The sequence below is a fragment of the Rhinatrema bivittatum genome, chromosome 1 (genome assembly GCF_901001135.1).
Source record: "Rhinatrema bivittatum chromosome 1, aRhiBiv1.1, whole genome shotgun sequence".
Taxonomy (NCBI): Eukaryota; Metazoa; Chordata; class Amphibia; order Gymnophiona; family Rhinatrematidae; genus Rhinatrema; species Rhinatrema bivittatum.
In genome coordinates, this window is record NC_042615.1 from 564,253,669 (window position 1) to 564,278,042 (window position 24,374).

General features: G+C 41.5%; 1 protein-coding gene and 1 long non-coding RNA gene across 2 annotated transcripts in view; one reads left to right on the plus strand and one right to left on the minus strand.

Moving 5' to 3' along the window:
- ISCA1 (iron-sulfur cluster assembly 1) overlaps positions 1-24,374 on the plus strand; it is a 55,426-nt gene that overhangs the window by 11,509 nt on the left and 19,543 nt on the right. Inside the window, exon 2 of the mRNA XM_029617164.1 lies at positions 3,677-3,730. Within this exon, the coding sequence (XP_029473024.1) occupies positions 3,677-3,730 (54 nt within the window). The remainder of the gene's footprint in view (positions 1-3,676; positions 3,731-24,374) is intronic.
- LOC115099488 lies at positions 761-1,357 on the minus strand. Its single transcript, XR_003858803.1, has 3 exons — positions 1,303-1,357; positions 1,054-1,154; positions 761-844 (listed from the first exon to the last, which is right to left on the minus strand). It is a non-coding gene; the product is annotated as an uncharacterized LOC115099488 (long non-coding RNA).

The following is a 24,374-nucleotide window of genomic DNA, read 5'->3' on the forward strand; positions in this document are numbered from 1 at the left end:
ACTATCCGTAGCACTCCCACTTTATCTGTGGGGAATTTACCTTTGAAAATGAGCTTGTAGGTACTTTGGGGGAGGAACTGAAAATAGCTTTCATGTGTACGGTTTTCTTTAGTTTTTAGTCCACTTTTCCATAAAAATGCTCAAGGCTCTGTAGAACACAATGGTAACAATTTAAACAGTAATAAAAATATTTCAATACTGGTAGACAGTAATGCTAATAAAACAAATACAGCAACCTAGACCCAGTAGACAATAAAAAAATATATATCTATTCAGCTAATTTTATGTGTATTTATGTGTGTGTATATATATATATATATATATATATATATATATCAAAAAAACCCCCGTACATTAACAAATGTATGGGAAACAGCTAGCACTTATGTGAATTCAAAAAATATTTCAAAATGATTTATTACTGATAAAGAATCATTACTTTATTTAATAAGTTAATCACCTATCATCATTACACACATTGAATTATCACATGTCACAAAAAGTACATACTCATTAAAATTAGCATAGAGTCCTCTAAAGTATATCCCTCAGTGCTCACCTACTTCTTACCTCGATCTTGCCCTAAATGGACCTTGTACAGCCTAATCCCATTGATGTTAACTTAGGTCTTTGTTGATGAATACACCTCTTACATCTCATGTATAAATCTTAAATAATAACCATATATGTTTCCAAAAATCATAAATCCTAGGTGTATTGCATTCATCCAGTTCTTTAATCCATCCCGACAAGGGCCTCATTTCGCCACTGCTGGCTTCTTCAGGGGAATACTCTTTTTCTAAAGACCCAACATCAACAGTTACCCATGGCTCCCACCTCGTGTCTACAATACATAAAACAGTATTACAAAAAACAAAAAATTTTTTTCATAACAAACATAACTCATACTAAAATATATTTATGCCCAATTTATCAAAGTTGTCCAATTAAATTTACCTTATTTAAAACATTGCATATATTAATATAAAGTGCCTGAATAGTAATAAATCAACTCTGTGATTTATAAAAACTTATCCTAAGTCCCACTCCTACCTAAAATTGAAGGAGCGGACTCAGACACAACACACTCAATTCACTCCAGCTCAATGGCTCCCGTTGTTTATCATGAAAAACTCCCGAATATGAGTGTAATCCTAAAAATTGGTTCAAACAAAAAAATCTTTAGTATTAAACCTTCACTATGAACAATGTTTTAACAAAAACTCACAAAAATAGCTTAAATATATTTTACGTCAGGTGTAGTCTTGAGATACTCCCATGCTGAAACCAATGTAGTTTTACCTCTTCACTCTGTTAGAAACCCGACTCCCTTGGTATAAACCAGGAGTTTCACAATGTAAAACTACATTGGTTTCAGCATGGGAGTAACTCAAGACTACACCTGACGTAAAATATATTTGGTCTCTCTCTCTCGCTCTCGCTCTCGCTCTCGCTCTCGCTCTCGCTCTCGCTCTCGCTCTCGCTCTCTCTCGCTCTCTCTCGCTCTCTCTCGCTCTCTCTCGCTCTCTCTCGCTCTCTCTCGCTCTCTCTCGCTCTCTCTCGCTCTCTCTCTCCTGGAACTACCGTGGATGGTGGGCATCCAAATGGCAGATGAAATTTAATGTAGACAAGTGCAAGGTGATGCATATAGGGAAAAATAATCCATGCTGTAGTTACATTTTAGGTTCCATATTAGGAATTAGCTCCCAGGAAAGAAATCTAGGGGTCATAGTGGATAATACATTGAAATCGTTAGCCCAGTGTTCTGCCGCAGTCAAAAAAGCAAAATGGAAAATGTCATAATGCCTCATTTTGCTCCATGGTGAGACCGCACCTTGAGTACAGAGTACAATTTTGGTCACTGCATCTCAAAAAGATATAGATGTGATGGAGAAGGTATAGAGAAGGGCAACCAAAATGATAAAGGGGATGAAACAGCTCCCCTATGAGGAAAGGCTAAAGAAGTTAGGGCTGTTCAGCTTGGAGAAGAGACGGCTGGGGGGGGGGGGGATATGATAGAGGTCTTTAAAAAATGAGAGGTCTAGAATGAGTAAATATGAATGTTTACTCTTCGGATAATAGTACTAGAGGGCACTCCATGAAGTTAGCAAGTAGCTCATTTAAAACTTATCGGAGTAAATCTGCTTTCTTCTCCACTGGCAAGAAATAGGCTTTAACAGTAGGCAGAATTGCCTCAGAAGGACTCTTCAATATTTCCTTCTTATACTTCTTAAATTGGTCCAAAGGTAAAGTGTAGTCCATAATTGGGACATTTGACACTAAGGGCTGGATTTTCAAATTCTACTCACTAAATCCTTCTACTCTACCACTTTCTGACAAGGCTGGTCATTCTCCCAGCAGCATTTCCTGACTCCAGTCTCGTGGTATTAGGAAAGGGAACCTCCCCAGACACCACAGGCTTCAGTGAAGTCTCTAGACCATACAGAGGCAAGGCCTCCCCCACCAAAAACTCATGCTATGGCGAGGAAGAGGCTTTCGGAGTTCTGGGGCTTAAGCATGTCTCACAGTCCAACAGTGATGTTGCTTGCTCTCTGGTGTTCACTGCATATGCATCTGGAGATATTACAGATGTACGGGCAAGAAACCCATCAATTTTCTGCTGAATAGAGCCAGTCAGGGGAGAGTAGCTGGGGAAATTCTCCCTTATCTTGCCCTTTCTCTTAGAATACATTATTGTGGAAACAAATTTCGAAGCAGAAACAGAGCTCAAAGACCCTATGTATTTTCAGTTTGCCACCATTATCCTTCCACATGGTTTATTTTTTATATGTATGTTTTTATTTCATTGCAGATGGACAACTGTTTTAGTTTAGGTATAAGTTCAGTTCTTTTAGGATGAGTTGTTTTTTGTTTAGTCTTCCTTTGTTTTATTTATGTATGCTATAATTTATTTATTTTTTATTATCATCTCTTTATTAATTTTTTCAAAATTATACAAAGCATCCACTTTGCTAAAGAAAATATATGACAGATAATAAGGTAATACTCATTTATGAAATAATTCAGAAAAATAATTCTCAATCCTCTGTCTATCCGTTAGACCACAAAATAGGGGGTGGAGTATCTGCACATTAAAGGAGATAAAGGAAAAATTTCACATAGAAAGAAAAAAGACAACTCATTCTACCGGTTACATTTTCTTTAGGGATTATCGCCACTAATACTCAATTGCTTCAGGACTTTCTTTGCTTTGACAAAGCTTTTCCTGGAAAAGTCAACTATCTACTAGAATTAACTCTGATATAGATAGATAGATAGATAGATATATAACAACCAGATACTTTGTTTGGAATTTATTGATTACATAATATTTCTCTTCCAAAACAGTGAGACGCCAGTCTGATTTTTAAGATAACATTAAATGTGCATGAGAGAGATTGCATGCACTGCTTCCATTGTTTGTTTGCAAATCTCATGCAAATTCATTGTGGATATCCTGAAAACCAGACTGGCTGAGTTTCCTGAGGATTGGGTTGAGAACCTCTGGTCTTGAATGTGCCTAATGTAAAACCAATTCTGAATGAATTAGTCTGTCCTCACATCACTTTCTCTGTACATGTGCTATGGCTGTGTATACTGCCAAATCACTGATAGTCTAGTTTGTTCTCTTCATTTGTCTTAGCCAACAATTTTTTTTATTTTTTTTATTTTTCAGACACCTTCAGCTGTAAATAAAATAAAACAGCTACTTAAAGACAAACCCGAACATGTAAGTATTAAAATTAAATATTTTTTCATTGGTTGTGAGTTGCTGAACCTCTTTCTTGTTTTGATTAGTTTGTCAAAATGTTTTCCCGTTAATAGCAGGGCTGAATTAGCCATGCTGTCATGGGAACTGTCAATCAGGGCCCAGGAGGCGGAGCTTCCAAAGTAGAGGTCAGAGCTTTGCTCTGTGCGGCTGCGCTTGTGTTCCCGTGCAGGAAAACAGAATCTCCTCAGTCTGTTTTTTCCGTGCGCGGGAACGCACGCAGAGCTTCAGTCTCCTCAGCTTTTTTCAAACTTGAAAGAAAAAGATGTCAAAACTATCCCAAGACCATCTGGATTTAAGATGTGTAGATGTGACAAAATCATGTCCATCACAGATGGCCATGAACAGTGTTATAGGTGCTTGGGACCTGAACATGACCAGAGCACATGCGAGCACTGTGGACCCATGTTGCCCAGTGCCCAACAACAGAGAGCTCAAAAGATAGAAGACCTCAGGATCAGCACCGGAGGTTCATATGCCCCATCATCAGAAGCCCATTCTTCACCGGGCTCTCTAAGGCACAGGCTCCAACAGTAAGGAGAGCCTTGATGTTAGACCCATCCACCTCCAGGCCTGGAGGGGATAAAGGGCCCAAGGATGTCCATAGGGGTCAGGACCCCCATAAATCAAAGACCAAAGCCCACCGGGATAAGTCAGTCGGAGCGTCGATCGCACCTGGGACCCACGACGCAGAGCGGGGATCATCATACTGCCACAGCGTCAAAATATCGTCAGTGTGGGCCAACGGTGCCGTCATCGACGCATTCTGTGCCGAAGTTGATGCATAAAACATAGACGCCGACGCAATCGCGAACATCGCACGCTGTGCCGTTATCGAGAACTGCGTCGACTCGGACGCATTCTGTGCCAGAATTGAAACACGGCACAGGACTGACCCACATACAAGCGCTGCCGACGCAGAGAATGACGCAATTGACCCACGATGCGTCCCGATTGGCTCAAAGTTCAAAAAAGTCGAAGCAAACGACTCACCTAACAGTGAAACAGTTCGGCAACAACCAATCGAATAAGGCTGGGACCAGCCTGCACAAAAAACAGAAGAAAACACTTGGGAAGCCATGTATTGCGGCACTCGTCGCCTGATTCAGTCCCCACAAAAACTAAGGGTGATTTGAGAAGAGAGCACTTACCCTTATCGAGCCCTCAATTCTCTAGACAATCAAGTTCATCCTTCGGACTCCGGGGCTCGTTTTTCAGTCAGAGGATGAATGGATCAACATAACATCCCACTCCTCTTCTTCATCGTCTCCCTCACAGGTCTTCTCTGGCCTGCCTTCTGACTCTAGACACCGTGATCTGAGCCACATTCTGCAAGAGCCGTTGGCAAAAAAGAGAGGACACAGAAGGATTACACCCACAAAAAAAGATGGTCTGGGGCTCCAGACTCGGATATATTGACAACAGTGCCACCACCAGGTTCCACTCAACCTTCGAAGCTGCATATGCCACCTCAGACCCAGCAGGCTTTCTCTCAGTTGTCTGCAGCCCTCTCAGGGTTTTTTTTTTAAAGATGATTCAGTCTACCTTTACCCTACCACCTTTGCCTGCAACTAGTCCACCAGAGTCGCCCCAACCATTTGGGACTCAGCTACCTGCACAAATACCTCCTTCACCCTTAAGACCCGACTCATCTCAGACATCTCCAGACACATCTATGGGGTATCCTGACCCTCTTGAAGATTCGCTAGAACCCTATTCCCCGCCTGAGGACTTATCATACCCTAAGTTCTTAGAAAAAATGGGATCCATCCTTTACTTAGAGATACAAAATGACCCAAGAGTGGAAACATTGGGCCTGTTAAAAATTTTTGATTTACTGGCAGAACCCACTTCCTTGCCTCCGCATAGAGTGTTAGATACAGTATTGGAAAAGTCATGGGAGACGCCTTTTACTACTACCCCAGTCTCTAGAAAGACTGATTTAAAATTCAAAATGAAGCAGTCCCCATACTACTCCTTCCACAACTGCCTCATACATCAATAGTGGTGGAATCTGTCATGCAGTGCACAAAGAAGTCCAGGCTGCATGCGTCCACACCTCCAGGTAAAGACCACCGCTATCTTGACGACTTTGCGAAGAAAGCGTTCCAAGCTACTATGCTTTCAGCTCGTATACAGCAGCATCAATTTTATATGGTGCAATATTTATACTAGTGCTTACAATCAGTGAAAGGAATGCTTACCACCATTGACCCAACTACAACGGCCATTCCGCAACCAGTCCAGGATATGGAGGAGGGTATTAGACACCTCCTCCGCAGTTTATGAAGCTTTCGAAACCTCTTCAAGAGCCTCAGTGTCAGCCATAGCGGCTAGAAGGATGACTTGGCTCTGGGCAAGCACGATCTGTGAAGATGTGCACGACAAGTTAGCAAACTTACTGTGCAAGGGAGATAACTTGTTTGAAGATCAATTTCAGGAAACAGTGACCAATTTAAAGGATCAGTCCGTAGCGGTGTAATCGCTGCTAAATTCATCTACATACTCCACGCCACGACGTTACTTTGCTCCATCTCGCAGACAACAATTTCAACATCGGCCATTCCGTCCATATCCACCATATCGAACTCCCACATACCAACCATCTCAACGGATGCAGCAACAGCCGTCGCAAAACAGGAGTGGACAACCTAGGACCCAGCGAACCCAAGGCCAGGAACCTCCAGCCTCTGCCAAAGCACCCCCGTTTTTTTAGGGCTACATACACCACCACCACCACAGCCAGTGCCACCAGGCAGGATAACATCGCACTTCTCGACGTGGGAAGCCAAAACAGATCGTTGTGTATTGGACATCATTCAGCAGGGCTACCAGCTCCAATTCTTAACCAGACTTCCGCATCCTCATCTAACAGCAAGGGAACCAGAGTAATCCAACCCCAACTAGCGGAAGACATAGCAGCATCGCTACGACACCAGTGGGCAATTCGAATTATCCCACATTATGCCTGGAACAAGGGGTTTTACTCGCCATATTTCCTAATTCCCAAGAAATCTGGTGGCCTCTGACCAATTCTGGATCTCCGCAAGTTGAACAAATACCTGATCAAAGAGAAATTCAAAATTGTATCCTTAAAAACCATTCTGCCCTTTCTTCAACCCAACAACTGGATGTGCTCGATAGATTTATTTATTTAACATGTTTATATACCGAAATTCATGTAGACAATTACACATCACTTCGGTTTACAGTATAACAAAAACTAGCATGTAAGAATGCTTTTACATATAACAGGTATAATATAACTTGGAGCCAAGTGAGTTAGCCGCGCCCCTCCAAAGGCATTAGGCCAATCAGAAGGCGGCACTAAGCCCTTTAAATCGCGGCGACTCCTGCCGGCAGCCCTCTCCTCCTCGTCGAACTCCGGCACCCGCTTACCTCCTCCTCCTCTGTCGGGACTCCTGAGGCCCAATCGGGGCAAGAGCCCGCTCGTTCCCACCGCGAGCCGTGCAGAGGAGGCCACCGAATCAAACGAAAGCAAAACTAAAAAAAAACAACGGAAAACAGAAAAAAAAAGCCAAAGGAAGCTCCTGCTCTGAGCACACCCGGTGAGTCAGCCGCGCCCCTCCAAAGGCATTAGGCCAATCAGAAGGCGGCACTAAGCCCTTTAAATCGTGGCGACTAGCGCCGGGCGTCGCGCTCCCAAAGGGGCGCGACCTAATGGGCCTGCCCCTTAGTGAGCCCCTTGGAGAGACCCAGGAGCCAGAACTAAGGCCCGTGCAGCAATATACTTGCCCTCACTTTGGTAGCTCATCAACCAGCACGCAGACAAACTTCAGCAGCATTCAACCAGCACGCAGACAAACTTCAGCAGCATTCAACTAGCACCAAACCAGCTCACTACAACGTACATCCAACTCTTATCTGACCTTCAACAGCATTCATACTGCCATTACATCCCTGTTATCTATAACAAGCCTTCATTCAACCGACAATGCTCTACCGCCCAAGCTCCTACAAATCCCTCATCCCAATCATGATTTCCCCTACCACACAGTTTCTAGGTCTCACCTTATTTACCATTTTCCTATTTAACGCACAATCACTTACCAACAAAACTTTAATACTTAATGACCTACTGCTGGACTCAACACCGGATTTTTGCGCCATAACAGAAACTTGGCTCAATCCCACTGACATCACACTCATTAACCAACTACCAACACAGATCTACGACTTCTTCTCTATCCCAAGACAAAAAAAAAGAGGAGGGGGTATCTTTCTAGCTGCCAAAAAATCCCTGAGGTTCACACACTATCCTATCAACACAAATACCAAATTAGAACTAGGATTGTTCAAATCAGAAGATCTGCAAATCCTTCTAGTCTACGCCCCTCCAGGCCTTCTAGAATCAGACACCTCTCCCATTCTAGAAACTATAACTTTACACCTAAACCTTGACTCCCCAGCTATAATCTTGGGCGACTTCAACTTACATGTTGACAAAGTTCCCCTTTCAACGAACTGCGAAGCCTTCCTCACCGCAATGTCCGCTATGGGTTTCAAACAACAAATCAACAAACCCACTCACAAAGCAGGACACACTCTCGATCTCTTCTTTACAAACGCCGGCATTTCTCAAACAACTCAACCTGAATGTCAACAAGTCCCATGGTCAGACCACTCCTTAATCTCCACCAGCTTTTCCCTACCACAACCAGATCTCAAACCTGACACAAGACCCTCCTTCCTCTACAGAAAAACATGTAACTCTGAACTCCTCAGCAAAGTTTTAGCCCCAGAACTACCGTCCGATGTTTCTACACCGAATTCCGTTCTTCAATCTTGGTCCAAAATAACAAAATCAGTAGCAAACACTCTTTGCCCACTGACCACCAAAAAACACTCTACAAAGGCATCCAAAAGACAACCCTGGTTTAATGATGAACTGCGAAATCTCAAACAACTACTTCGGCAGAAAGAAAATGGCGCAAAGCCCCCTCACCGGCCTCAGTCTCTGACTACAAACGTACACTCCACCAATACAAAAACAGTATACAGAAAACAAAAAGAGACTTCTATGCCCGTCAGGTTCATCACCTCATCTTTGACTCAAAAGCTTTATTCGCCTTCGTCTCTAATCTCACTAAACCTATCACTCCAGATATACCACCAGAACTTTCTCAGACCAAAGCAGACGAACTGGCTCTTCATTTCAGCAAAAAAATCTCTGACCTCATCAATCAGTTGCCACCAACCACTAGCTCTCAAGATTTCACACACATTCTCCCTAACAAAGATATCCAACTTAACGCATTCGAACCCATCACTGTCACAGAAATACAATCGGTGTTGAAGAAAATGAAACCTTCATCACACCCCTTCGATCAAATTCCTTCCAAAATGCTACTTCTCATTCCTGATACTATATCAAAATCACTAGCCGAAATTATAAACTGTTCACTTTCCCAGGGTATCTACCCAGATGAACTAAAAACAGCTTCAATCAAACCCCTCTTAAAAAAAACCGAATCTAAATCCAAGCGATCCCAATAACTTCCGCCCTATTTCCAACCTTCCATTCATAGCCAAAATAATGGAAAAATTGGTGAATACACAACTCTCCAACTACTTGGAAGATCACGGAATTCTATCTCCAAACCAATATGGCTTTCGTAAAGCTGCAAGCACAGAAACATTACTTCTTTCACTCTCAGACTTCCTCCTCTCCGGAATCGACAAAGGCAAAGCATTTTTACTTATCCTCCTCGACTTCTCGGCGGCCTTTGACACCGTCAACCATCACCTCCTTCTAAAACAACTAGCTAATATCGGAGTTACAGATACTTCACTAACATGGTTCAAAACCTTCCTGGAAAACAGAGGATATAGGGTTAAAATTCATAATACAGAATCACAATATCACCCCTCCACCAGAGGGGTGCCACAAGGTTCATCCCTTTCACCCACTCTATTCAATGTATACCTGCTACCTCTTTGTCAACTATTAACAAAATTAAAACTGAAACACTTCCTCTTCGCTGACGACGTACAGATTGTGATCCCTATAAAAGAATCTATCAAGATAACAATGGAATACTGGGATAGTTGCCTATTAGAAATCAAACACCTTAACAGCCTTAACCTAATCCTTAATGCGTCGAAAACGGAATATCTCCTTATAGCACCTGAAAACAACAACACACTTTCAAAGCCTCCAACCATTCTACAAACCACACATGTAAGAGATCTAGGAGCCATCTTAGACAACCGTCTTAGCCTCAAACCATTCATTAACAAAACTACCAAAGACTGCTTCCACAAATTACATATTCTGAAAAGAATAAAGCCACTTTTCCACGCGCATGACTTTAGATCAATCCTACAAGCAATAATCTTCTCCAAACTAGATTATTGCAATTCTTTACTCCTAGGCCTCCCAGCTTCCTACACCAAACCTCTACAAATGGTACAGAACGCTGCAGCCAGAATCCTCACAAACTCCAGGAAAATTGACCACATCTCCCCCATCCTCAAAGACCTTCATTGGTTACCGATCCACTTCAGAATTATGTACAAAACCATCATGATTATCTACAAAAACATCCATCAACACACTCAACTCGACCTACAAATCCCTTTTAAAAAACACACATCTGCCAGACCCATCAGGGAACACTACAAAGAATCACTACAGGTTCCACATGCCAAAACCTACCACCACAAATCCTACAGTTCAAGAGCTCTCTCATCTGCAGGTCCAATCCTTTGGAACTCCATCCCCCCGGACTTAAGACAAGAACCATGCGCTCTAACTTTTAGGAAAAGACTAAAAACTTGGCTTTTTAAAAAAGCATTCCCAGAACTGGATTAAATTCTCCACCCATCAGCATAAACACAAAAGTTAGTGAACTTTAACAAAAACCCACTAACTTCACACGCAGTGACAACAACATATTATACTTCACAACAATTCATATTGGGTCAATCTTTCCTACCCATCTATATTTTATAATTTTATACATATTTATTAATTGATACAGTTGGCTAAAATGTTAATATTCTTTCTTTAATTTCCTCCCCTTTCAGATCCTAGTTATTTTTCCTTGTTTTTTGTAACTTTCTCACATCCTAAATATTGTTATAATGTTTTTATTCGTTAAGTTTCTTATTATATTTGATGTCGAATTGGGAAATGTTTCTTCCATGTTACTCTCTGCAGTTATTCACATTGTTAATTGTAAACCGGGTTGATGTGATTCATATCATGAAACTTGGTATAATAAAAATAATAAATACATAAATAAATAAAGTAACAGGGTCAAAGAACAATAAAATTATAGGCTTTTAACGAGGGGCCTTCAAATTGGCTGTCTAAATATCTGAATGGGATTTGGATAAATTAAGGGTAAAAGGTAAAAATGGAGTCTGATTAGATTAGACATGTCAGGTTAGAGTACTAGCCTGAATTCTAGACTATTGGTGTGAAAGTCATGACCTAGGAAGATCCTCTGTATGAAAGAAAAGCTTGGTCGAACAGCCACGTTTTCAGTCTCTTTTTGAAGGTAGTATGGCATTGTTCTAGCCGGGGATCTGGTGGAAGAGTTCCATTGCGTAGAGCCCGATGTGGATAGAGCTCGTTTTCTTAACGAAGATTTAATAGAAGGGGCAATGAGGGTATTTCTATATGCCGACCTCACCGGTCTGGAGGGTAGATGTAGCTGAAATGGGATATTGATCTCCAGTGGACTAATATTGTGGATGGTTTTGTATATGATCGTTAGTACTTTGTACGTTATTCTAAATTTAATTGGGAGCCAATGCAGATTCATTAGGATGGGAGTAATATGCTCTCTTTTGCTGAACTTTGTCAATATCCTGGCCGAGGCATTTTGCAACATCTGTAAGGGTTTAATGGTGTTCGCTGAAAGGCCTAGGAGCAGGGCATTACAATAGTCTATTTTTGAAAAGATAATTGCTTGTAGTACTGCACGGTAGTCTTGAAAGTGAAGGAGTGGTCTCAGTCGTTTTAGAACTTGTAATTTAAAAAAGCCTTCCTTTGCGGTGTTGTTGACTAATCTTTTTAGGTTCAATTGGTTGTCCATTAAGACTCCGAGGTTTCTGACTTGAAGGGAGAAAGATGGTTGACTTGTGGAGAGCGTGTTGGCGACTGTGTGATTGCCGTCTTGTGAGACCAGGAGTAGCTCCGTTTTATTGGTATTAAGGATTAAGTTAAGGCTTGTGAGGAGGTGGTTGATATCTTGAAGGCAGTTGTTCCAGAAGTCTATGTTTTTTGTAGTGTTTTTTCTTTACTGGAATAAGTACTTGCACGTCATCTGCGTATATGTAATGGGTTAGATTTAGTTTGGCGAGGAGATGGCAAAGTGGTAAGATATAAATATTGAAGAGGGTAGGGGATAAAGATGATCCCTGAGGAACTCCCAGAGAGGAACAGACTGGGTGAGATTCTTTGTTGTTGATCTTGACTTTGTAAAATCTGTTTTGGAGGAATGACTTGACCCATCTGTGCACGGTGCCTTTGATGCCGATGTCAGTTAGCCGATCCAAGAGTATTGAGTGGTTCACAGTATCGAATGCAGCTGATAAATTGAGGAGAATGAGAAGACAGGGTTGTTTTTTTTATCAAGATTCAGAAGTAAGGTGTCGGTAAGAGAGATTGAGTGCTTCGGGCTTTACAGAAGCCGAACTGCGAGTGGGCTAAGATATTGTTGTCGTCTAAATAGTCCGAGAGTTGCTTGTTAACTATTTTTTCTAAGATTTTAGAGATGAACAGGAGGTTAGCTATGGGGCGGAAGTTGGCCGGGTCGTCTGGGGACAGGTTGGGTTTTTTTAGAAGTGGTTTCAGAATTGCAAGTTTCAGGGGGTCTGGAACTATGCCTTGCGATAATGAACAATTGATGATCTCTGCAATTGGTTTGGCAACAGTTTTTGGAATGGAGATGAGTAAGTTGGATGGGATCGAATCCGTGGGGTGAGATGACGGTTTTAGCTTCTTTAGTAATGATTCAATCTCGATGGAGGAAGTCAACTCGAAGTTTTCCAGGCTTGTGGTCTGTTGGATGTCTGAGGATTTGAAGGATGCTTATACCCACATCCCTATCAACCCATCTTCATGGCGTTACCTGTCCTTCCAATACAAGGACTAGCACTACCAAATCAAAGTTCTCCCATTTGGCCTATCAGCGGCCCCCAGAGTCTTCACAAAGTGCATGGCAGTGGTGGTGGCATCCCTCCGTCAACAAGGTATACGAATCTTTCCATACCTCGACGATTGGCTCCTAGTAGCATCGAATAACACAGCTCTCATCGGTCATCTTCAACAAATGTTAAAGTGTTTGGACCAATTGGGGCTGGTGGTCAACTACCAAAAATCCACCCTAAACCCAACGCACATTCTTCAGTTCATAGGAGCTCGTTTAGACACCACATGGAACAGAGCCTTCCTTCCGGAGGACAGGAAGTTGGAGATGCAATGTCTCTCTTGCGCTCCCTCAAGATTACATAACCTTGTTCTATGTAATGCCTTTTGGCAATTTTCATGTTCTGTTTCAATGTAAACCGATGTGATCTTTATTTCATATAGGAACACCGGTATATAAAAATCTAAAAATAAATAAATAAATAAGATTACGCAGAGACCTTCAGCATGCGAGATACTTGCGGTATTGGGACACATGGCTGCAGCCATTTACACTGTACCCAACACCAGATTACATATGCGTAGTCTACAGTGGGGTTTGAAACGACAATGGAAATACAACCATTAACGAAAAGGCTGGTTCTGACTTCAGAAATGACGAAGGATATAGATTGGTGGCTAAGCAAGACAACACTAACCAAAGGTGCCTTATTAAGTACTCCCCTTCCCCGCACAACACAGTACTTACCACCGATGCCTCTCGCAAGAGCTGGGGGAGCACATTTAGACCACTTGCAAACACAAGGACAATGGTCTCCTCGGGAATAGAATTTACAGATCAATTTGCTAGAACTCAGAGCAATACGGAATGCTTTACAAACCTTTCTCCCTCACCTTCAATGTCATCAAGTCATGGTGTACACGGACAGTCATGTAGCAATGTTCTACATAAACAAACAAGGAGGGTCAGATTCATGGTCCCTCTGCAGAGAGACACTTCTCATCTTCGACCATGCAAACCGCCATTCCATCCACCTTCAGGCAACATACCTACCGGGAGTTATCAATACTCGGGCGGACAAGTTAAGCCGGATATTCTACCCTCATGAATGGTCACTCAACCAGCAAGTGACTCAGGAGATATTTGCCAAGTGGGGAGTACAGGCGATGGACCTCTTCACCACGGAAGACAATGCGAAGGTTCCCCGCTTCTGCTCGGTATGGACCAGTCATCAAAGGACAGCACAAGACACTTTCCTCATCTCTTGGACAGAGGACCTAATGTATGCATTTCCCCCAATACCTCTCATCTCGAGGATGATACAGAAATGCATACGAGATACAGCTCAACTGATATTAATAGCACCGGCTTGGCCCAGACAGCTGTGGTACCCCTACCTGCTACATCTCTCTATTGAAGAGCAATCAGATTACCGAATTGACCAGATCTCTTAGCACAGGAAGGGGCAACCCTTCTTCACCCGATGCATTCCTCCCTCCATTTAACAGCATGGAGGTTGAGCGGGTCCTCCTGACAGAGCAAGGCATCTCAGTCGCAGCCCAGGAAATAATTTGAGTCCAGAAAACCATCCACAGGAAGGAATTACAGGTTTAAATGGAAATGATACTCTACCTGGTGCACATTCTAAGGACTACATTCCTTAGACTGTTCACCTGAATCACTACTGGACTACCTCCACACGTTATATATGTCAGGCGTAGCAACTTCTTCAATCAGAGTTCACCTCGGTGCTATAGGGGTGTATCATAGACCACATCGTGGTCAGCCCATATCAACCCATCCATTGGTTTCTCGATTTCTCAAAGGACTCTCTCACCTTAGACCACCTATCTCCAAGCCACCGGTACCGTGGAACCTCAACCTAATCTTGGAACAACTCATGCTATCGCCATTTGAACATATGGACTCAGCCCACATAAAATACCTTACATGGAAGGTAGTCTTCCTCCATAGCAGTAACCTCAGTACGCGAACTCCAAGCGTTAGTCCATTATAGTCCATACCTACAGTTTTATCATTGCAAAGCCGTCCTTCGAACTCATCCTTCATTCCTCCCGAAAGTGGTTTCGCAGTTCCACTTAAATCAATCGATAGAACTACCAACATTCTTCCCTAAACCACATCAAAATGACAGGGAATGATTGTTACATACATTGGACTGTAAGAAAGCATTGGCCTACTACAAGAGGAGGACACAATCAGACTCACGACCGTCTCAATTGTTTGTATCATTCAACCCAAATGCACCAGGCCTTCTGGTAGCTAAACGAACCATCTCCAGCTGGATTGCGCAATGTATCCAATTCTGCTATAAAAAGCAGAAGTTGAACCTGTCTTTCCATCTGAATGCTCATCAAGTAAGAGCAGTGGCGACCTCAATAGCACATCTGAGACACGTGCAACTCATAGACATATGCAAAGCGGCTACGTGGTCATCCTTGCACCTGTTCACATCCCACTACTGCTTAGATCAGCAGACATCTGACGCCAGAATGGGACGAAAAATTTCACAATCTTTTACGACTTAATTACATAGTCTACTTTCCACCAAGACTGGATCACGCGTAACACATACGTGCACAAACGATACAAAGCGTAAACGGTGTTTCCGTAGATAGCAGAATGAATTAGCCTTGCTGACCCACCCGCCTCCCTGGATAGTTGACCTACCGTAACTTATATTCACATACTGCTTAATTACAGACTGAGGAGATTCTATTTTCCTGTGTGGGAATACACACGCAGCCGCACAGAGCAAAGCTCTGACCTCTACTTTGGAAGCTCCGCCTCCTGGGCCCTGATTAACAATTCCCATGACAGGCATGGCTAACTTATCCTGCTATCTACGGAAACACTTATCTTTAAATGGATTTATGGAAAATAGTTTACTGCTGGTTTGATATGACACATGTTTGATATTAAAATAATGCAGGTGTTACTAAATGCAAGTTACTGAAAGAATGGCCTATTTATTATGTTACTTGTGTGGCTGTGACTTGTTGAATTTAGACAAATAAGCAAAAGAGTTTAAACTAATTAAGAAGATTCTCTTATTTGACTCTGGCCTCATCCTGAAAATTTTAAAAGGTTTTTTGTTGCAAACTCTCACAATAGAGGTATTTTGAGGTCAGTACTCACTCAGTATTTATCCAGCTAATTTTAGGAGTTAGCTGGACAAATCTACAGAGCTAATAAATAAATAAATAAATAAATAAATAAATTCCAGCCTGACTAGCTTTATATAACCTGGACCCAAAAAAACAAATCTGAAGCCAATCAAAGATTGCTGTGTAGTGGTAAAAAAATAAAAATAAAAATTGGAGATTGGTGTATAAAAGAGATATTTTTTTTTTTTCCAAATTACTTTTTATTTCGGAGATAGGCAACACGAACAGTATCAAAATATTTTCGCAATATTCAAGCAATACATACATAACGTTACAGACCACATAAAAATCTTTACACAAGATTACTTGTTGCAGGCCTCCTTTTCTGTTTTCTTCTATGAATCCCTCCGTCCCATCTCCCTCATACTAAACAGTCTATCTATGCCATCATTCTTGCTACCCATTCACACCACCAGGCATCCACGTACCCTGTTATTGCAGAGTTATCCAAATAGAGAAAAACTATACCCGAAGAACAAACTATAGTGTCCACGGAGGCGAGTAGCCAAGAACTATCAGATTACTCTGAATATCTTTTGGTAGTAAGGTGAAGCAAACAGCCCAGATAGTGCAGTATTCTTTACTCATTACTCATCTTCCGACTTCCTCCTTTAAAGTCCATCCACTCCATCTGCATAGTAGAGGCTATCCTATGGTACCATGTTACTAGGGACGGTGAAGTTATTGTTTGAACCAATTGTCCAAAATAGTGCAACAGGCAAGTAAAATGGCTATTTGTCCAAACCTGTTTTTCAAAGAGGAGTACCTCTGTAGAGATCCTTTCAGTCCAGCCATAAGTAACGTGCATGACTTTTTTTTTTTTTAAGCAGAGCTTCCATACATCTAGAGATAAACTTCAGCACTGCATCCTGGTATATATTCAGACTAGGGCACGTGAGCAAGCGATGCGATAAAGTCCCAACTGCTTGTTTTCATTTAATACACAGCATAGATGTCAGCCGTCCCATTTTATAGCGCCTGACATCATCGCAAATGACATGATGTCATATCTTGAACTGTATTTCCCTAAGGGTATAATCAGGAATGTGAGTGTACAGTGATTTAAAACACATGGAAACTCTGGCCAATACCACTCTGCCAATCAGAACCAGAAGAGCAATAAATGCAATTTGGCTACCTTTTATACTAACATTACCACATGACTCAAAAAGTCTTTTTCTTAATCGAATAGATATCTAACAGATGCTCTTTAACGTACTTTAATGAGGACTGGATAAGATCTTTAATGTACTTCAATAAGGACTGAATAAATTTAAGAACCCCATTGGTGCAGGGAGGGAGGAATGGAATGGAGGGGTGGTTTTGGGAGGAGGGATAAGAGTTAAATGGACTAGGAAGAGAAAAATGAACATAAGAGTTTTACAAAAAATATGTTGTATGTAATCAGATATATACTTTGTAATGTTCATTATTTTATGCTTTTTAAAAAATAAAAACAGATTTACCATAAAACACAAGAACATACCCTGGTGTAACTACCTCGTTCAAGGTTGAAGACCAATAGGATGCTAAATGAGCAATATGTAGGAGTTTTCGAACATGCTTACTCAATTCACTCCACCCTTTAATGGAATTGCGGGTTAAGGCCACATCAAACACCTTTTGGGCAAACTTTAGATTCCAGTCCATAAAGTTCAGCCATCCAGGAAAAGGTCTGAAGATAATGCCGTGCTTATAAGTAAGCAAAGAAGTGCATATTTGGAAGTTGGTAAAGCCACTAAGTTTTTTCATAAGTTTGCCAGCACCAGGAAAGTGCATAGAAAAGCAGTAAAAACTGCTTTTCTGTGCACCCTCCGACTTAATATCATGGTGATATTAAGTCGGAGGTCCCGAAGAGTAAAAAAAAGTTAAAAAGAGAAAAAATTTAAAATGGGCCGGCGGCTGTCGGGCCGAAAACCGGACGCTCAATTTTGCCGGCGTCCGGTTTCTGAGCCCGTGGCTGTCGGCGGGCTCGAGAACAGATGCTGGCAAAATTGAGCATTGGCTGTCAAACCCGCTGACAGCCGCCGCTCCGAGCTAAAAGGAGGCGCTATGGACGCGCTAGTGTCCCTAGCGTCTCCTTTCGCCTGTTTCTACAGCACCACCTAATTTAAATACTGAATCGCGCACACCGGGAGAGCGGGCGTTCGTCCGCTCTCCCGGTTCGCGCCGGTTGTGCAAACAAAAGTATGCGCGTGCGTACTTTTTTAAGATCTACCCCATTATGAAAAGATACGTTATGAAAAACACCAACACTACATCATATGGTCTGTCAGCTCTCAAACAGATCATTGTGAAAGTGTTTAGTCATTAAGACAAACTATTAAGAAATTGCCAAACTGGGTCAGACCAAGGGTCCATCAAGCTCAGTATCCTGTTTCCAACAGTGGCCAATCCAGGCTACAAGTACCTGGTAAGTACCCAAAAGCTCAGTATATCCCATTCTACTGATGCTAGTAATAGCAGTGGTTATTTTCTAAGTCAACTTGATTAATAGCAGGTAATTGACTTCTCCTAGAACTTATCCAAACCTTTTTTAAACCCAGCTACACTAACTGCACTAACCATATCCCCTGGCAACAAATTCCGGAGTTTTATTGCGCGCTGAATGAAAAATAATTTTCTCTGATTAGTTTTAAATGTGCTACATGCTAACTTCAGGGAGTGCCCTCTAGTCCTTCTATTATCCGAAAGAGAGTAAACAACTGATTCACATTTACCCGTTCTAGACCTCTATCATATCCCCCCCCCCCCCCCCCTCAGCAGTCTCTTCTCCAAGTTGAACAGCCCTAACTTCTTTAGTCTTTCCTCATAGGGGAGCTGTTCCATCCCCTTTATCATTTTGGTTGCCCTTCTCTGTACCTTCTCCATCACAACTATATCTTTTTTGAGATGCGACGACCAGAATTGTACACAGTATTCAATGTGCGGGGTCTCACCATGGAGCGATATAGAGGCATTATGACATTTTCCGTTTTATTCACCATTCCCTTCCTAATAATTCCTAATATTCTGTTTGCTTTTTTGACTGCCACAGCACACTGAGCCCACGATTTTAATATATTATCCATTGTGATACCTAGATCTTTCCTGGGTAGTAGGTTCCATATTAGGAGCTAACATCGTGTAACTACAGCATTGGTTATTTTTTGTTAAGCACCAGGCCATTATGACACACATCCAGAGATATAAGAACATTTAGATTTTGTAGAAAGTATAATTATTTTTTTTTATTGATCAATTTAAGTATTCTTGGGAGATGCTGATGCTATTTCTCTGGCAAACTGACTACCAGCATCTCATCGTGTATATGAACTGATCCTTCTTTTATTGGTAAAATACAATATAGTACTAGGTTAGAAATTCTAGAAGTGCGTGACTACCCAGAGAATAATTTACATAGATTGTCATGTCAGCAGCATGATAAAATGATCAGATTATCCCTAAGCTACCTTATTTCTCCAAGGTAAGGCCCATTTACCATCATTCTTTAGATAGTCCTTTGCTCTGTTAGAATCTTGCTGGTCAGGGCAATTAACACATCTTAGGCTGTGTTTACAGATGCCCCTTAAAAATGGTTCCTCTATAGCCTGAAGCTCCAACCGTTGCCTTCTGCTTTTGCGACCCTATAATTAAGCATCACAACATGGCGCCAGCTTCAATTGCTGTCCAGGTGTCCTTGGAATTCCTATAGGTCAGGCTCAGTAAGTCATTTGGTGTTCACATAGGCTAAGATAGCAGAGGATTCTGGGTCATTTGCCTTCTCCATGTTGGTTTTCTTGCTCAGGCACATATATCATTTTTCCTATATGCATCACCTTGCACTTATCCACATTAATTTTCATCTGCCATATGGATGCCCAATTTTCTTGTCTCATAAGGTCCTCGTGCAATTTATCACAATCTGCTTGTCATTTAACTATTCTGAATAATTTTGTATCATCTGATTACATCACTCGTCGTATTCCTTTCCAGATCATTTATAAATATATTGAAAAGCACGGGTCCTAGTACAGATCCTTGAGGCACGCCACTATTTACCCTTTTCCACTGAGAAATTGACCATTTAATTCTACTGTTTCCTGTCTCTTTTTAATCAGTTTGTAATCCATGAAAGGATATTGCCACCTATCCCATGACTTCTTTTTTACTTTTCTTAGAAGCCTTTCATGAGGAATTTTGTCAAATGCCTTCTGAAAATCAAAATACACTATATCTACCTGTTTATTAACCCTTTCAAAAAAGTGAACCAGATTTGTGAGGCACATGGATAAAGCCAGGTTGACTTTGTTCCATTAAGCCATGTCTGTCTTTATGTTCTGTGATTTTGATCTTTAGAACACTTTCCACTATTTTTCCTGGCACTGAAGTGAGGCTAACTGGTCTGCAGTTTTCCAGATTGCCCCTGGAGCCCTTTTTAAATATTGGTGTTACATTAGCCAGTCTTCAGGTACAATGAATGATTTTAATGCTAGGTTACAAATTGTATCTAATTAGATCTGAAATTTCATTTTTAAGTTCCTTCAGAACCCTGGGGTGTATACCATCTGGTCCAGGTGATTTGCTACTTTTCAGTTTGTCAGTCAGGCCTACCACATCTTCCAGGTTCACTGTGATGTGGTTCAGTTCATCTGAATCATTACTCATGAAAACTTTCTCCAGAATGGGTATCTCCCCAACATCCTCTTCAGTAAACACTGAAGCAAAGAAATCGTTTAAAATTTCTGCGATGGCCTTATCTTCTCTAAGTGCCGCTTTAACCCCTCGATCATTTAACAGTCCAACTGACTCCCTTGCAGGCTTTCTACTTTAGATATATTTTTTTAAAGTTTTTACTGTGAGTTTTTGCCTCTACGGCCAACTTTTTTTCAAATTCTGTCTTAGCTTGTCTTATCAATGTCTTACATTTAACTTGCCAACGCTTTTGAGTTATCCTATTTTCTTCTGTTGGATCCTTCTTCCAATTTTTGAATGAAGGACTTTTGGCTAAAATAGCCTCTTTCACCTCACCTTTTAACCATGCCGGTAATCTTTTTGCCTTCCTTCCACCTTTCTTAATATGTGGAATACATCTACACTGTGCTTCTAGGATGGTATTTTTTTGTTTGTTTTTAACAATGCCCATTCCTCTTGCACACATTTTTACCTTTTGTAGCTGCTCCTTTCAGTTTTTTCTAACTATTTTTCTCATTTTATCAAAGTTTTCCTTTTGAAAGTTTAGAACTAGAGCTGTGGATTTGCTTACTGTCCCCCTTCCAGTCATTAATTCAAATTTGATCATATTATGATCACTATTGCCAAGCGTTCCCACCACCATTACTTCTCTCACCAAATCCTGTGTTCCACTGAGAATTAGATCTAAAATTGCTCTCTCTCTCATCTGTTCCTGAAACAATTGCTCCATAAAACTGTCATTTATTCCATCCAGGAACTTTATCTCTCTAGCTTATCCTGATGTTACATTTACCCAGTCAATATTGGGGTAATTGAAATCTCCCTTTATTTCTGCACTACCAATTTGGTTAGCTTCCCTAATTTCTCTTAGCATTTCACTATCAGTCTCACCATCTTGGCCAGGTGGACGGTAGTATACTCCTATCACTATAGTCTTCCCCCAACACACACAAGGGATTTCTACCCATAAAGATTCAATTTTGCATTTAGTCTCATGCAGGATCTTTATCCTGTTGGACTCTATGCCATCCCAGACATAAAGCGCTTCACCGCCTCCCAGATGCTCCTCTGTCATTGCTATATAATTTGTACCCCGGTATAGCATTGTCCCTATTGGTTATCCTCCTTCCACCATGTCTCTGAGATGCCAGTTAAGTCTGTCTGTCATTCACTACTGTACATTCTAATTCTCTCTCGTCTTACTTCTGGCATTAGCATACAAACATTTCAAAGGGTGTTTTTTTGTTTGTATTTTCATTCTGCTTTTTAATTGATAGGGATAAATTGGAATCTTTTAGCTCGGGTTAGTTTCTAATTACAGACCCTTGGTCTACTTGTCTTATTGGAACCTCACTGTTGGGATGCCCTAATTCTAATGCATCATCAATATCTTTTGAAGATACTTCCCTCCGAACCATGCGCTGCTGAGCGACTATCTGCTTTCCCCTTTGTTCTAGTTTAAAAAGAAGATAGTACTAGCAGCCTGGTTCTACCCCAATTTAAAGTGGAGCCCATCCCTTCAGAAAAGACCCCCTTCCCCAAAGAGTCCCCAGTTACTAACAAAACTAAATCCCTCTTCCTTGCACCATAGTCTCATCCACACATTGAGATTCCGGAGCTTTGCCTGCCTCTGGGGACGTGTTTGTGTGTGTGGAACAGGGAGCTTTTCAGGGAGTGCTACCCTGGAGGTTCTGGATTTCAGCTTTCTACCTAAGATCCTAAATTTTGGCTTCCAGAACCTCCTTCCCACATTTTCCTATTTTGTTGGTACCCACATGTACCACGACAGCTGGCTCCTCCCCAGCACGGTCTAAAATCCTATGTAGGTGATGCGTGAGGTCCGCCAGCTTCGCACCAGGTAGGCATGTTACCAGGCGAACCTCATGCCCAGCAGCCACACAGCTGTCTACATTCCTAATAATCGAATCACCTAACTATGACTGCTTACCTAACCCTTCCCTCCTGGGCAGTAGGCCTTGGAGAGACATCCTTGGTGCGAAAGGACAATGCACCTGGAGAGCAGGTCCTTGCTACAGGATCCTTTCCTGCTGCACCAGGTTGATGCTTTCCGATCATGAGACCTTCTTCCAGACTGGCAGCCCTGGTGCTGCCTTGGAAAAGTTGGGACTTGGCTACTATGTCCCTGAAGGTCTCATCTATATACCTCTGCCTCAGCTCCTCCAGGTCTGCCACGCTAGCCTCCAGAGATCAGACTCATTCTCAGAGACAAGAGCTCTTTGCATCAGATGCACACGTACAAAAGGCTGTATTGTATTTAACATGTAGATCTATCGCCGTTCTTGTTGGATGAGAAAACACGGAGAAGCTTTCTCCACGGGAGGAGAGTCTACAGTGTTCCTTAACAAAGAAATGGAGGTCAGAAATAGTATGCTGTTCCATTGTCCAGTGCTCAACCAAAGGAGCATCTACATGGACATGCAGAATACAGCAGCAGTGTTCAAACGTTTGTGTGTGTATCTGAAGAGTTTTTTGCTATGTAGAGCAAGGGACATGGGCACAGGATGTGACATGAATGACACCCATTAATGAACATTCAGATGAAAAATATAAAGTGTGTTTTTGTTGAAAAAGATGGACAAAGCATGTAATTTAAAGATAAAAGCGCAAACCTTGCAGTTTCCACAAGCGAATGTCCAGTTAGTGAGGTAGTAAGATATACTTTTATATTGATGGAGCACTAATTGAGAGGAGTTTTTCCACATTTTACAAGTGTTATTTTATGTTAAGTTTTTCAGTAAGACTCCCATTTATATGTTGCCATGGCTGATTTGTCCTCTTATGAATTTTAACTTCAGTTATTTGTCCTTCCTGTTGCAGCTCATGTGAAAGTCAGTGTCGTAGGAGTTCTAGTATATGTATTCTTTGAGCTTGCTTGCCCTTTATTAAAACTAAATAAATTTTTTTTTATTTTGTGGCGTTGGACAATCCATACATTTAATCTCACATCTTTGTTTTATGTTTAATTTTGTACCATGTACAGGTTGTCAGCATCTGTTAACTTAGTTTCATTGATGCAATTTGACTAGGGGTACGTAAACTTTGCACAGAGTTGTAAATTACTTTTACATGTTTACTTTGTTATACTATATAAACAAATTCCTACCCACAAAATGTTTGCCAGCATTTTTATAGGATGTCTTACTGAACTTATAACGTTTGGGTACAAAAGCAACAGATATAGGGTTGGCAGTCCGTTGCTGCTTTCTATGAAGAAACTCATGAAAATGGGACTCAAATACTATGCACTTCTTCATCAAAAGATGAATTTTAAAAGCCCTACATGTGCCAGAGCTGGGAGATATGTGCAGAAGATGGGCTGGCGTGCACCCACGCACCTGCATATCTCCTGGTATTCGCACAAAAAGCTTTTTGGAAAAGTGGGACATTGCGTGTCTGAGCGGGACATGGGTTTTCCTGGATTTATGAATGAACCCAGCCCGTAAATACTTATATGCACGAGTGTGCACCAGGGTCTCCTACCGTGTAATTTTACTTCTGCTATGGATGGCATACGAGTAATTAAAGAAATCTAGGCTAGTCTGTGGGGTTTTAAGGGTTGGTACTAAGAGGATAAAAGGGAGGCTATTTAATTAGGGGGGG